Source organism: Meles meles, chromosome 8, assembly GCF_922984935.1.
Source record: "Meles meles chromosome 8, mMelMel3.1 paternal haplotype, whole genome shotgun sequence".
NCBI classification, from domain to species: domain Eukaryota; kingdom Metazoa; phylum Chordata; class Mammalia; order Carnivora; family Mustelidae; genus Meles; species Meles meles.
In genome coordinates this window covers 86,673,887-86,686,644 of record NC_060073.1, presented here as the reverse complement: position 1 = coordinate 86,686,644, position 12,758 = coordinate 86,673,887, and the positions used below count along the sequence as shown (strand labels likewise).

Here is a 12,758-nt window from a genome sequence, read left to right as displayed (position 1 = left end):
GGACGGCTACTGCGTCACTCGGTCGCTCCTCCCAACCCCTAACCCCTACTACGCTAGGAGCTCCCACAAAGGGAGGAAGTTGCTGGCCAATGAAGGACCGACCCTCACAGCGCGCGAAATCCGCTTCAAACTCGCCCCGCCCAAAGGCGCCAGTAGCGCCTGTGTGTAGCCACCAGTCTTAGGTTTCAGAGAGAACGCCCCAATCCAATTGGGCAAGTGTTCGTGAAGGTTTACTCACTGCCTCCACTCTTTTTTTCCCTTTGACTGCTATTGGACCAAATCACCAAAGTCCCTCCTGATGCTGTTTGTTATTGGTCAAAAGCTAAGTACTTCACCTAGAGAGGCGTCTCCGACTCGAGCTGACGCTCTCTCCGGCTTCTAGTGCAAGGGAACGGATGGAGTGTTTGAACTTCGCATTTTATTCTGTTTCAGTCATTCTACTCAATTGCCTCTGGAGACAACACAACCCGTGGCCCACGTTTCCTCTTCGATGTGGCCCGCCCTTTTGCAGAGTCCCCTCAGAGCCGTGGGGTAGCCCGCAGCGTTAGCTTCGCCCGCGGTTTCCGCGATGCGCTACCTTGTGACATCAGCGAGGGAAGAGGCGGAATCTCTCCTACTACCGGAAGACGTCCGCTTTTTTGATTGGCTACTCAAGACGTCCGTTAGGACGTGTTGCCTTTTCCGTGTGCACTCTGAGCGTGGGCGTCCCTGTGGGGGTGTGTGCAGGGGTTTCTAGACCGGGCACCAACACCCCAACCCCTTCCATCAGGGGTTCGGCTTAGGGTCGCCCCTGGTGGGCGGCTCTCGAATCTTGAGGAAGAGCTCGAGAACCCGGACCCCCCCAGGGCTGCGGAGGTCCTCTCGGTAGGCAGGAAGATGGCGGCAGCGTCGGTCTCTGCGACCTCTGGTTCTCAGATCTCGGTAAGAAGCGGCTGACGTTCGAATAGGCTCGGTCCAGGCGCCTCTTTGCTTTTCCTCACCCTTCAAAGCGTTCTGGGCCCAGAGTCTCACCCCATCCTGGGGAATGGCCGGGGATGCGTGGTCGCCCCTTGCTCTCCAGACGCCCCGTGCTCCCCTGTCGAGGCTGCACCCTTACCTCGAAACGGGCCTGGCCCGCCTCCATCTCCTGTTCATTCACCTTCTGTCCTAGAAGCGCAGGTTACCGAACTTTGCCAGGATTCGCTAGGGTGTCTACCCACGCCCTGGCCTTGTGAAAACATTGCAGCTTTAGTCACGTGTGTGTAACGGCCCTTCTTGGAAACTTGCCGAGACCAGGTGGGCTCAAGCGTTGGCTTAATTGGCAGCTGTTGAATAGTCCTCAGTCTGAAGCGCTTACTACCTAGTTGCTGCTTGTGCTGATTCCATTGCGTACAGTGCCTCCCCTCGCGTATTCCCAGGGACTTTGTTCTTGCTTGTACCCAGAGCGTGCGCTTTCCACCTTCGGTCTTACTTTGCAACGTGTACATGCCGTTCTGGAGAGGCGACAGGGACAGTTGAACCTGAACATTGTTTTCGCCTCTCCTAGGGCTCCCAGCCAGTTCAGTCACTATTATTTCTCGAATTGGAATGTCGGTGCTTAGTATTTGGGGATCCGGCACTTTGGGAATAAGCGGAAAATGGGAGGAGTCTCACGTAAGAGCCATTATAGCCTTTTTTTTTTTTCCAGCTAAAGCAGAGTGCCTGCATACTTTGAGGATCTAAGATGACACAGGTGAATGATATAGAATCCCTGCGCTGAAGGAGTAGACACTGAGGAGAAACTGCATGTAATCAGGCTGTTACACAGTTCAGATTGATAAATGTTGCTGTCCTAGACTAACCTAGGCATGAGTGGCTAGCAGTTCTTGGTAGGCTAGAAAGAGTTTCCTGGTAGGGAAGATGGAGCTAGCTAGGTGAGCTGTGTGGGGAAGGAGTTGTAAATGCTTGTCACAAGAACTGAAAACAAGAAAAAGGCACCAATGGCATTTCTAGGTTTATGCCAAGGCAAGAGGAGCTTTCAGGAAACTAGGAATGAGCAAAGTCGTGTGGTGGTAGAGTTGGGTTAGATGAATTGTGGAAGTATGTAAAAACGTGAAAAAAGAGCGATAGGGAAGAAAACAGGGAACTGTCAGGGTAAAGTTATGTCATAGACACTAAGGGGGAGAAGTTTAGGGAGCATTAAGAGCAGAATCACCTCGGGAAGACAGTTTTCCTCAGTTTCAGCTTTTGGTGACTTAAGGTTTATGATAATGAGGCCCAAAATAACTCAGAGTTTCTGCAGAATGGGAGTAGAGTTTGCAGAGCGGTCATGGAAGATGGAGGAAAGGGAATGAATGAACCACATAGAATTTATTCCGGAATTAGGTCAGTGAAAGGGAGTATAAAAAGAGGAACTACTAGGAGGAAGTGTCCCTAAGTAGATAGTTGAGATTATATAGGAGTTGAGATTAATTAAATTTAATGGGAGAAGAAGGCTTTTCACTGCTTTCAAAACTTCGCTCTTGGAGACTGAGGAGACTGAGCAAGAAGTACTCCTACAAATATTAATTGAGATATACTCTGCCAAGTCCACTTAGCTGAGCACTGGTACTGAGATGTGCTTTCAACCCTTATTCCATAAGGTAGCCAGATCATAAATTTCCTGGAGTGTTTAATAGGAAAGCGTATATATTTGTATATACTAAGCTCAGCTTTAATTGGATTCTAAATATCAAGAATACACTTTTCAGATATCTAGGATCTTTGGGAAATCAGAAGTACAATGATCTTCTTAATTTGACTTGCTACATCAAACTAATTTGGAAGTCAGTTTCAAAACAAAAATGACTAAATTTAGATTATTTTGGATTAACTGTCCTGTCACAAATAAGCCTGACATTTCCAACAAAATTTAAAACATTCAGCTTAGCAAATAGCCGATCATAAAATAACACACACACACACACCACACACACAAAACTCTTTGGAAACTACAGCATAAAGTCAGAGCCTACTCATACTCAGATTACGATTATATTAACTATTCGTATAAAAAAATAATTCCTATTCAACACTCATAAACCCAGCTTGGAGCATGCTATAATAAATAGATATGCTTTTACTAGATAAGGATTTTTAACAGGTAAATTCACAAATAGCATTCTTGAGAAAGCAGCTACTATGTAAATCTCAAATGTGAATAAGATGGAAGCAGGTGATGCATTCAGGTTTTTTTGTTTTGTTTTTTAAGGTTTTTTTTTTGCAACAGCAGTAAGAGTAACAACAGCAGGTAACATGTAACATGATTGCTATGTATCTTTTCAGTAGTGGCTGCCTCAGGAAAGCAGCTGTGACTGGGCACAGTGACTTTAAGTAGAAGTATAGGCAGCATAGCATTGAAATAAAGGAGTATCTTTCCTGTCAGCCCTTTTTTATTTTCCCAGTATCCATAGTCAGAACTCTTATGTCACTTTGGACGTAATAAACTAATCTAACTGGTCTCTGGCTTTTTAACCAGACCCTATAGTTAATATGCTCCATATTTTTTCTCTTAAGTTTTATGAATATATCATAGATTTTTTAATACTAAATACATAAAAGATTTATCTTTGAGATTAATAAAATGAATTCCTTTATGCTTCTTCATGCATCTTCCTGCTTTTCTCACATACATACCATCAGCATATGTTTTAAGATTATAAAATATATAGTATGATATGGCAGTCGTGGTTTTGAGTGCTTTTCATATATTAACTAATTAGTATTTCCATTTTTGAATGAGCCAGATGAGGCACAGAGGTTAAATCAAGTTTACACAACTAGTAAATGGCAGAGCCAGTTTTGTTACTCACTAGTTTGCCAGCCATTCAAAAATAGTTCTCTTGTGATCATCCTTAGATGTTCTACAAGTGCAAAAATTTCTCTAAAGTAGCAGTTTTCAAAGCATGGTCTGAAGACCTTTGGGGGTCCCTGAGGCCCTCCCAAGAGGGTCTACAGTTATCTTCTTTACCCAGCCACTTTGTGGGAGACCAGATTTTCTTCTGTGTCAGCCAAAATAGCATATTCAGTAGAGTGAATGCAGAAGCAAATATACGAATCCAGCAGCCTTTTTTAAAATTAAGAATTAAAGAGATCTGTAAAAATGTAAAAAATTTTTCATGAAGTATTTTGGATGGCTGTTAGTTTTCATTCAAGAATTATATTTATGGTAACATCATGGGTGTATTATTTTTAAATTAGTAAGTATGTTAACATCTAGGTATAACCCACATGAACAAAAAGCTCTTTGGGATCTTCAGTAATTTTTAAGAGTGTGAAGGAGCCCCCAAACCCAAAATGTTTGAAAGGGGCAACAGTGGTTTAAACTGCCAGTTGGGCTGTGGGTTCCAATTCGGTGGTGGGTTGTGGAATATAGTGACTAAGGACATAATCATTAAAAAAAAAAAAAAGAAGGAGAAACTAATTCAGCAAATACAGTTGTGATTGAAATGGCAGGATCATAGAGGGTGCATCTTTGGCTTTCTTTGATAATGCTGAATTGTTCTCCAAAGCAGTTGTACCAATATGTTCCCACCAACTATTCCCTTTAATCCATAACCTCTTGAACATGTACTATGGTCTCACTTCTGAATTTTTGCCAAGAAGGGAGTGTGAAATGCTGTCCTGTTCTTGTTCTCATTTGTGCTCCCCTTATCAATGTAGACAATGCACCTTTTATTTTTTCATAACTTTACTCGTAGTTTTTTTCTTCTATGAAATGCTTGTGTCTTTTGCCTTTTTTAAATTGGTTTGTCTTTTGCTGTTGCTTTATACTTATTCTTTATGCATTCTGGAAGTTAATGCTTGCCTGTTTAGCTTTATTCTAATTACTCCTCAGCTTGTCTTTCACTTGTCTAAGATACCTTTCGATGGGAGTTCCTGATGTTCATGGATAAAATTTATTAGTCTTTCCTTTTTATGTTTAGTGCTTTTTGGTTAAGAAATTCTTGAAGCAAAGGACATTAATGACATTCTTATGTGTTTTTCTATAAAGGTTTTAAAGTTGGGGCCTTCTAAGTCCGTAATATGCTTGAAGTTAATTTGTGTGCTGTGAAATAGGGATCTAGCTTAACCTTTCCACTTAAGATAGACAATTTCTCAGGGTACCTGGGTGGCTCAGTGGGTTAAAGCCTCTGTCTTCAGCTCAGGTCATGATCCCAGGGTCCTGGGATGGAGCCCCACATTGGGCTCTGGAGCCTGCTTCCCTCCTCTGCCCCTCCACCCCTCCTCTCTGCCTACATGTGATCTCTGTCTGTCAAATAAACAAATAAAATCTTTAAAAAAAAGACACACAACTTCTTCAACGTTACTTATTAGATATATCTTTCCCCAATGGTTTGCATTTGTAGCTATCAGTATATTTCCATATGTGTATGTTTGTTTTACTGGGCTCTTTGTTCCATGATTGTATTTGTCTATCCCTGTATACTCACTGTATTAATGAGTCTCCTTTATATATTTCTGAGAGAGTACCTGCCTGTCTTCCTTGTTCCTTCAAGAGGAATGTTAGCTATTCTTGGTCCTCCACTGTTCTTTAATAGAAATTATAAATTATATATTATAAATTATATCTGCTGTTGGAATTTCAATTGAAACTGCATTGAATTTCTAGTTAATTTGGGAGTAACTAATGTCTTTAAGATAGTGAGTCTTCTGTCTTTGTCTTGTTACTCCAGTTTTTTTGAACTTTAACATTTTTCCGTAAAATTTTATAATTTCAGGTCTTGTACATCATTTATTAAATTTATTTTTAGCTTATTTTTAATATATTTTCATAAATTGCATTTTCTAACTGATATATAAAACTGTTATATACATTTTTTCATATTAATTTTCTCAACTATTTTTCCTAAACTCTAATTCTAATAATTGAGGATTTTTTGGTATTTTCTATTTAGATGATCTTAACCTGTGAAATTTTGATTCTTTTTTTTCACTCTTAATGTTTATTACTTCCTTTTCTTATCTTAATATGCAGGCTATGAAATGCAGCACAGCATTTACTAGTTGCCTTGTACATATCTTTAACTTGCTCCTGAATTTAAAAGGAATGTTTTAAATTTTGTACCATTAAATATGTTGTCATGTTTTTTTGTAAACTTTCTTACTGCTGTAAGAAAATAGTTCTTTAATAGTGGCTGGGTATTGAATTTTATTGATTACAGATGATCATACGGATTTTCACATTAAAGTAAAATGGATATTCTAATGTTCACTCATTCATAAACATTCCTGGAATGACCCCATTTTGATCATACTGTATTTTTTTTCTATGTAGTTGAGTATGATTTGCTAAATTGTATTTAAGTTTTTATGTACCTGATTTCTTCCAGCTCATTTCTTCCTGCACATTCCATTTGAGAAGAAGGCAAATAATACAAATTTCTTATCGTCTTTCATATTTAATGCAGTGCCATTCACAGAGATGCTCCATAAATACTTGAATCATAAGTGTTCCTAAGTAGGAGCTAAAGTTACCAGGGAAGAAAGTGGTCAGGTAAAACATTTTGCCTTTAATCCTGAAAGTTTCTCTTAGAATCCTGTCATTTTAGTTGGAAAAATATTTATTGAATGCTTGGGGTCTTGGAAAGCATACTGATTAGGAGTAAGACTCAGGGTCCTTAGTAGCTGTGTGTGGTTTAACTTTTCTTAATCTGATTTTTCACCTGCAGTGGGGACAATAATATTTGCTGCCTTCAGGGGTTCTTATAATAACTACAGGAGAATATGAATGTGCTTGGAAAAAATATGTGACAAATCTAAGATTCTATGTTCAGTGTCCTGAAAAATACATTTTTCTGAACTCTAAAATGAATATACTTTCTTGTCAGGATTGTTATGAGGATCAACTAAGATAACGGAAACGTAAATTTTAAAGTATCATGCAAGTTTGAGGTTTGTGTTGTTTTTATTTTGCATATGTAGGTATATATTACATGTATATGGGGGGAGCCTAATTCAACTTGAAAGATCCTTTGCCTTTCAGTAGTTCTCAGGTATCCATGATCGAATGGCATGGGGCACTGAAAGCAAGAAGAATTCACTTGAAATCTTCTATTATCTCAGATCAATCTGCTATCTTTAGAAAGGTCTATTGGCAGGGTTAGTTCTTAGTAGGCAGCTGTGGACTTAAATGGTAAACAATTTCATACACTAACATAAAACTTTAAATGATGAGTACTTCACTCTGCGTAAACTGTTTGTACAAACAGTGTGGTTTATGCTGAATACCTGCTTTCTTTCTCAAGTCAGGAATGTAACAGCCCCCTGTGAAAACCTTGGCCACTGAGTCTAAGGAGCCTTGGTGAAAAAACACTTCACAAAATTGTCACTATCAGTTGCTGGAGGAATTAAGCACATCCTTTAAGCAGCTAGAGAGGAATTTTGAAAGCTTGTGCCTGGTATCTTACAGACTTCACCCCCATGGGTCTTTTGCTTTTGCTGATTTTGCTTATGAATCCTTTTGCTATAATAAATCCTAGTGATGAGTATAATTATATGCTGAGTCCTTTCAGTACATCTAGCAAATCACCAAACCTTGGGCTTGTCCTGGGGACTGCTGACAATCATGGTGACAGTAGTTGGAACCTTCCCAAAATTCAGGTTCCCAGATACCAGCCAAGAACCTACCTTATAAGCAGCTATCTTTATGTACAGCAGTCTCATGTCTGCTATGTTAATCCTTTCTGCACAATCTTTCTATGATATTTGTGCTCTCTGTTGTTTGGCATAAAGGAAATTATATTTTGTAATTTTATTTTATAAACATATGTAATTTTATAATTTATTTACTTGAGTAGAATAGTTCAGTTTTATGGACAGTAAAGTTTTCCTGTTTTGCAGAGGAATTATATAATGAATTCATTCAACAGACTTATTAAATACCTTTATTGGGTGTTTTTATTGGAACTTAAACTTTATTCCCACTTAAACAGTGGGAATGACTATGTTTTTCCAACATCAGTTCTCCTGTGTCAGCTGGGTGTCCTACAGTCAATTCAGTTCTGCTGCTAACTAGCTGGAAATAGTGCGGGCCCCATAGGTTAAGGGACTAGCTCCCACATGACTGCCCCTACCTCAGTCCCAGATGTGCTGAAGGTAGGTTTTTGCACTTCTGCCCAGTCAAGTACAAATGAAGGAGTTCCTCTGACCCCTTTTCCTCACATTTATTAATTTGCTAAAATGACTCACAGAACTCAGGAAAGTGAGTTATGATTATAGTTAGGTTTTTTTGTTTTGTTTTGTTTTTATAGAGGATACAACTCAGAAACAGCCAGATGGAAGAGACGCATAGGACAAGATATAAAGGGGCTTCCATGACCACTCTGGATGCTCCTGAGACCTCATTGTTCAGGAGTTTTTATTAGTATATAAATCATATACTTAAAATTTAGTCAGTCATTGACCATTAATAATTGAACTCAGTCTCCAGCCCCTCCCTTCTTCTGAGGTCAGGGTGTGGGACTGAAATTTCTAATGCTAGTCACTCAATTGCATTTCTGGCTACTAGCTCTCATCCCGAGGCTGTCTAGAGGGTCCCACTCTTGGTATAACAAAGACAGCCACCACTTAAGAAATTTCCAGAGTTTTTGAATCTCTGTGTTAGGAACCAAAGTCAAAAACTTTTTTTTTTTTTTTTAAATTCCACAGGGCATAGAGATACTAAATATATCAAGTAGGGATAAGCATTTTTAAAAAAGAATAAAGGCAACAGAGTGACAGAATGGTGCTACTTTAGGTACAGTAGTCAGGGAAAGCCCTTTTTTTTTTTTTTAAGATTTTATTTATTTATTTATTTGACAGAGAGAAATCACAAGAGAGGCAGGCAGAGAGAGAGGAAGAGAAGCAGGCTGTCGCTGAGCAGAGAGCCCAATGCGGGACTCGATCCCAGGACCCTGAGATCATGACCTGAGCCGAAGGCAGAGGCTTAACCCACTGAGCCACCCAGGCGCCCCAGGGAAAGCCTTATTGACAAGACTTTTGAGCAGATGACTAAGTGGCATGAGAAAGGGAGCTTTCCAGGCAGGTAAACTTAGAAAAGAAAACAGTGTACTGTGCATTTTAGAAATCTAAAAGTAGGTAAGTATAGCTGGGAAGTAATGAGGGGACAGGGGTATGAAGAAAGAGTGGGAGGGAATGAAGTCAGAGTTAGCCTGAGGTCAGATACGTGTGTGAGGCCATAAAAGCCATGGTAAGGAGGCATCTGGGTGGCTCAGTCAGTTGAGCTTCTGACTCTTGATTTCACCTCAGGTCATGACCTCAGGTAGTGAGATGGAGCCCCAGGTCAGGCTGTGCCCGGAGTCTGCTGAAGGTTCTCCCTCTGCCCCTCCCCCGTTCATGTGCCTGCTCGTGCACTCTAAACACTCATTCACTCACTCTCAAATAAGCAAACCATGGTGAGAACTGATGTCAGTTTGCCAAAAAGTTTGAAAAATGTCAACTCAGTCCTGTTGCATGTGAACACACTTTTTACTTTTGATTTAACATCAGTTTACTTGAGTACCACTTTCAGACTTACCTCTATCTTTTCCAAGTCTTTACTCTCTTCTTTAGTTTTCATAGCCATAGTTTAGTTTTGTATTTGCTTTCTTAAGTCAATTGGAAAATTATATGGTTTTACATGGAAACAGTCTTTGATTTTTAATAAGATTTAGATACTGTGTGTTTTCTTGATTGCCTTCGTTTATTCCAGGAGGTTGTTTACCATTATTGTTCTTTATGTACAATAAAGTACAGTACACTATTATACTGTCCCTTTCTGCTTTTCTGGACACAGATTGTTCTGTGCTGTCTAGTGTAGTTCTCGAAAGGTAAGAGTTGAGAACTGATTTTGCTGTGGTTATTTGAATAAGAAAAATAAATGAGAATTTTGAGCGGTGAGCAGTTGTATCTTCTACCTTAGCTTTCAGTTTCTCCATTACCTTCCCCACTTTAGGTCTCTCTACCAATAGGAAATCATCTACAACTAACAATATACCACAGTTAGCATCCCCTGAAACTGAAATCATGTGGAACATAATCCCTAATTGAACAGAATCTCATTCATAATAGTGTTTGTTTGGAAATAAAATTTATATTTGGAGGGCGCCTGGGTGGCTCATTTGGTTGGGTGACTGCCTTCGGCTTGGGTCATGATCCTGGATTTCCGTGATCAAGTTCCACATCAGGCTCCCAGCTCCATGGGGAGTCTACTTTTCCCTCTGACCTTTTCCCCCCTCATGCTCTCTCTCAAATAAATAAAGCAAATCTTTAAAAAGAAAAAATTATACTTGGGTATTTGATATTTCTAATTGCTCCCCCCCACCTCTTTTTCCTAAATATAAATTTTTTGGAGCAAGAACTATTTCTTTCTTTCTGTATACCACAGAGTCTTGGACATTCGATAAATATTCAAGAATTACTTACTTGATTGGAGAGAGATTAATTCAGTCATTTTGCAGCAGTTTCAGATACTGTAAAAAGACAGTATTTACTTTCTGAATGTATATTTTACACTAAATATTTTTAAGTAAAACATATTACGTTTATTATGAGTATCATATTCAAGTGTTTCTGTGCAGCATTTCTATTCAGGTTGTTTGAACATTATTTCCTTTTTACAGTGTCTGTCATATGGCTGTATTCAGGCACATAAGAAACACTGAAAAGTTTTATTATTTTAAAATAATGATTGAATTCTGTTGTGTATGGTCAGTGGGCTCTCTTTTTTCTGTTGTCTCCATCAGTGGAACATGAGCTGTACAGTTCTCAGGAACAAATTGTGTGTGTGTGTGTGCGCGCGCACGCATGCGTGCACACCTCTGTGTGTGTGTATGTGTGTATTTACATCCTATTTGCAGTGTAAAATTTTGAAAGGTAATTTCTATATTTTTATTTTTCAGAACATCGTAGTCGAACCCTCAAGGTCTGATGGAAATATGGTTCGCCATTCCTCATCTCCGTATGTAGTATATCCACCTGATAAGCCTTTCCTTAATAGTGATCTACGACGCTCCCCAAATAAGCCTACATTTGCCTATCCGGAAAGTAACAGCAGAGGTAATAGAGCCTGATAAAATAGATGTTTTTTATTGTTTGTTCACCCGCTGCTTTAAAACTCTTGTGTCTTCTAGGTATTTTAAAATTAGAAGAGTGGCACATGGGTGGCTCAGTCAGTTAAGCATCCAAATCCTGATTTCGGCTCAGGTCATGATCTCCCAAACCTTCCCCCTCCCCCCACACGTGCTCACTTTCTCTCAAAAAAAAAAAAAAGAGGAGTATCTATTTTCCCTTTCCCTATTTTTAATCTCATCAAAATACAGTGCTTTTCTTTTGTTCCTGATTGTTAAACAGTATTTTCCACTAAATCATCAAGGCTAAATACTTTGAGAAATCTAGGACTGTTCTGTCATATGCAATATGAGTCACGAACCAAAAATCAGTATTTATGCCTCTGAAATATCCCAGAGATGTATTGTTATATGTCTTCATTCTTATTGCTTTGGCTCAGACTTTCATCATCTATTACATAGATAATTGTGATATACTCCTAAATAATTGCTTAACCTGTGGTTTCCCTCTCATCCCTATTTAAACAACATTCTGCCATCATCTCTCCTACTTTAAACAAATTTTAGCACCTCTCCATGGCTTACAAACAAAGTCCTAGGTGTTTTTTTGTTTGTTTGTTTGTTTAATCTGGACTCTACCTACCTTACCAATATCATCCCTATCTTCTCTTCTGTTCTTCCTTACCCACACATCCTTTGCTCTGGCTACTTAGAAATATATCTGTTCCCAGAACTTGCCATCTGTATGTATTAGCTTTCTTGCTGCTTTAACAAATTGCCATAGCTCAGCAACTTTTCACAACTTTAAATTGCCATCACACAGTTTCTATAGGGCAGAAATCTAGATGGGCTTAGCCAGGTCTTCTGTTTAGCATTCTGTGAGGCTGAAATCAAGGTGTTGACTGGGCTCTGTTCCTTACTAGAGAGTCTGGGGAATAATCTGTTCTCAGCTCATTCAGATTTTTGGAGGCATTCAGTCACCTGTGGTGATAGAGCTGAGGTTCCATTGTCTTGCTAACTTTTAATCAGGGCCAGTCTTTATTCCTAGAGGTTGTCTGCATTCCTTCCTTTCCTTTCGGTATGGCTCCCTTCAGGAGTCGTGGGTCACGGGTCTTTCATGCTTCATATCTCTGTTTAAGGTCCTTTCCCAAAGTCCTTTTTGCCATGTAACAGTTATTCAGAGTTTAAAGGATTAGGACATAGGTATTCTTAGGTGTCCATTCTGGCTGTCACACCAGCCATGTCAGGCTTGTAAGCCTTGCTGTGCCCTCTTTGAAATCTTATTCATTTTGAGAAGTCTTCTTCTCTACCAGCTTCCCCAACACATACCTCTTCCTGCTCTTCTCAGATAACTCTTCTAAATTCTGTTAGTCCTTTACCCACCATCCAGAACCTTCATTTTTTTGTCATGGGAAAGCAGGTAGTGGTTTCCTTATCTGGGCATCCCATACTTAAAGTCAATATCATTGGATTGATACAAAAAAAATACTATGAAAGCATAATGGATCACAGTGAATATCTTGAGGCATTGCTTAACAGTTCACAACACCATGCTCTGAAGAGATAAGAGATCTGATTTACTGTTTACACATTTTTTCTTTTGCTTACTTTCCTCTTCATCTCCTTTTTCCCTCTTCTCTCACATGTTCTTTAAAACCATTAGTGACACACAAGCAGAATGTAGCATTATCACTCACACACTGGGCTAAACAT

The 12,758-nt window shown here is 39.4% G+C and overlaps 1 protein-coding gene across 2 annotated transcripts in view; it reads left to right on the top strand.

The window, feature by feature from the left end:
* Window positions 1–503: 503 nt before the first annotated feature.
* The window catches only part of CEP57 (centrosomal protein 57), a 36,937-nt gene continuing 24,682 nt past the window's right edge, over window positions 504–12,758 (top strand). The window contains exons 1-2 of one of the 2 annotated variants that reach the window (XM_046014975.1): window positions 504–921; window positions 10,878–11,034. In XM_046014975.1, coding sequence (XP_045870931.1) covers window positions 877–921; window positions 10,878–11,034 — 202 coding nt within the window. In that variant the 5' untranslated portion in view covers window positions 504–876. The remainder of the gene's footprint in view (window positions 922–10,877; window positions 11,035–12,758) is intronic. The other variant, XM_046014974.1, reaches the window with a different exon arrangement.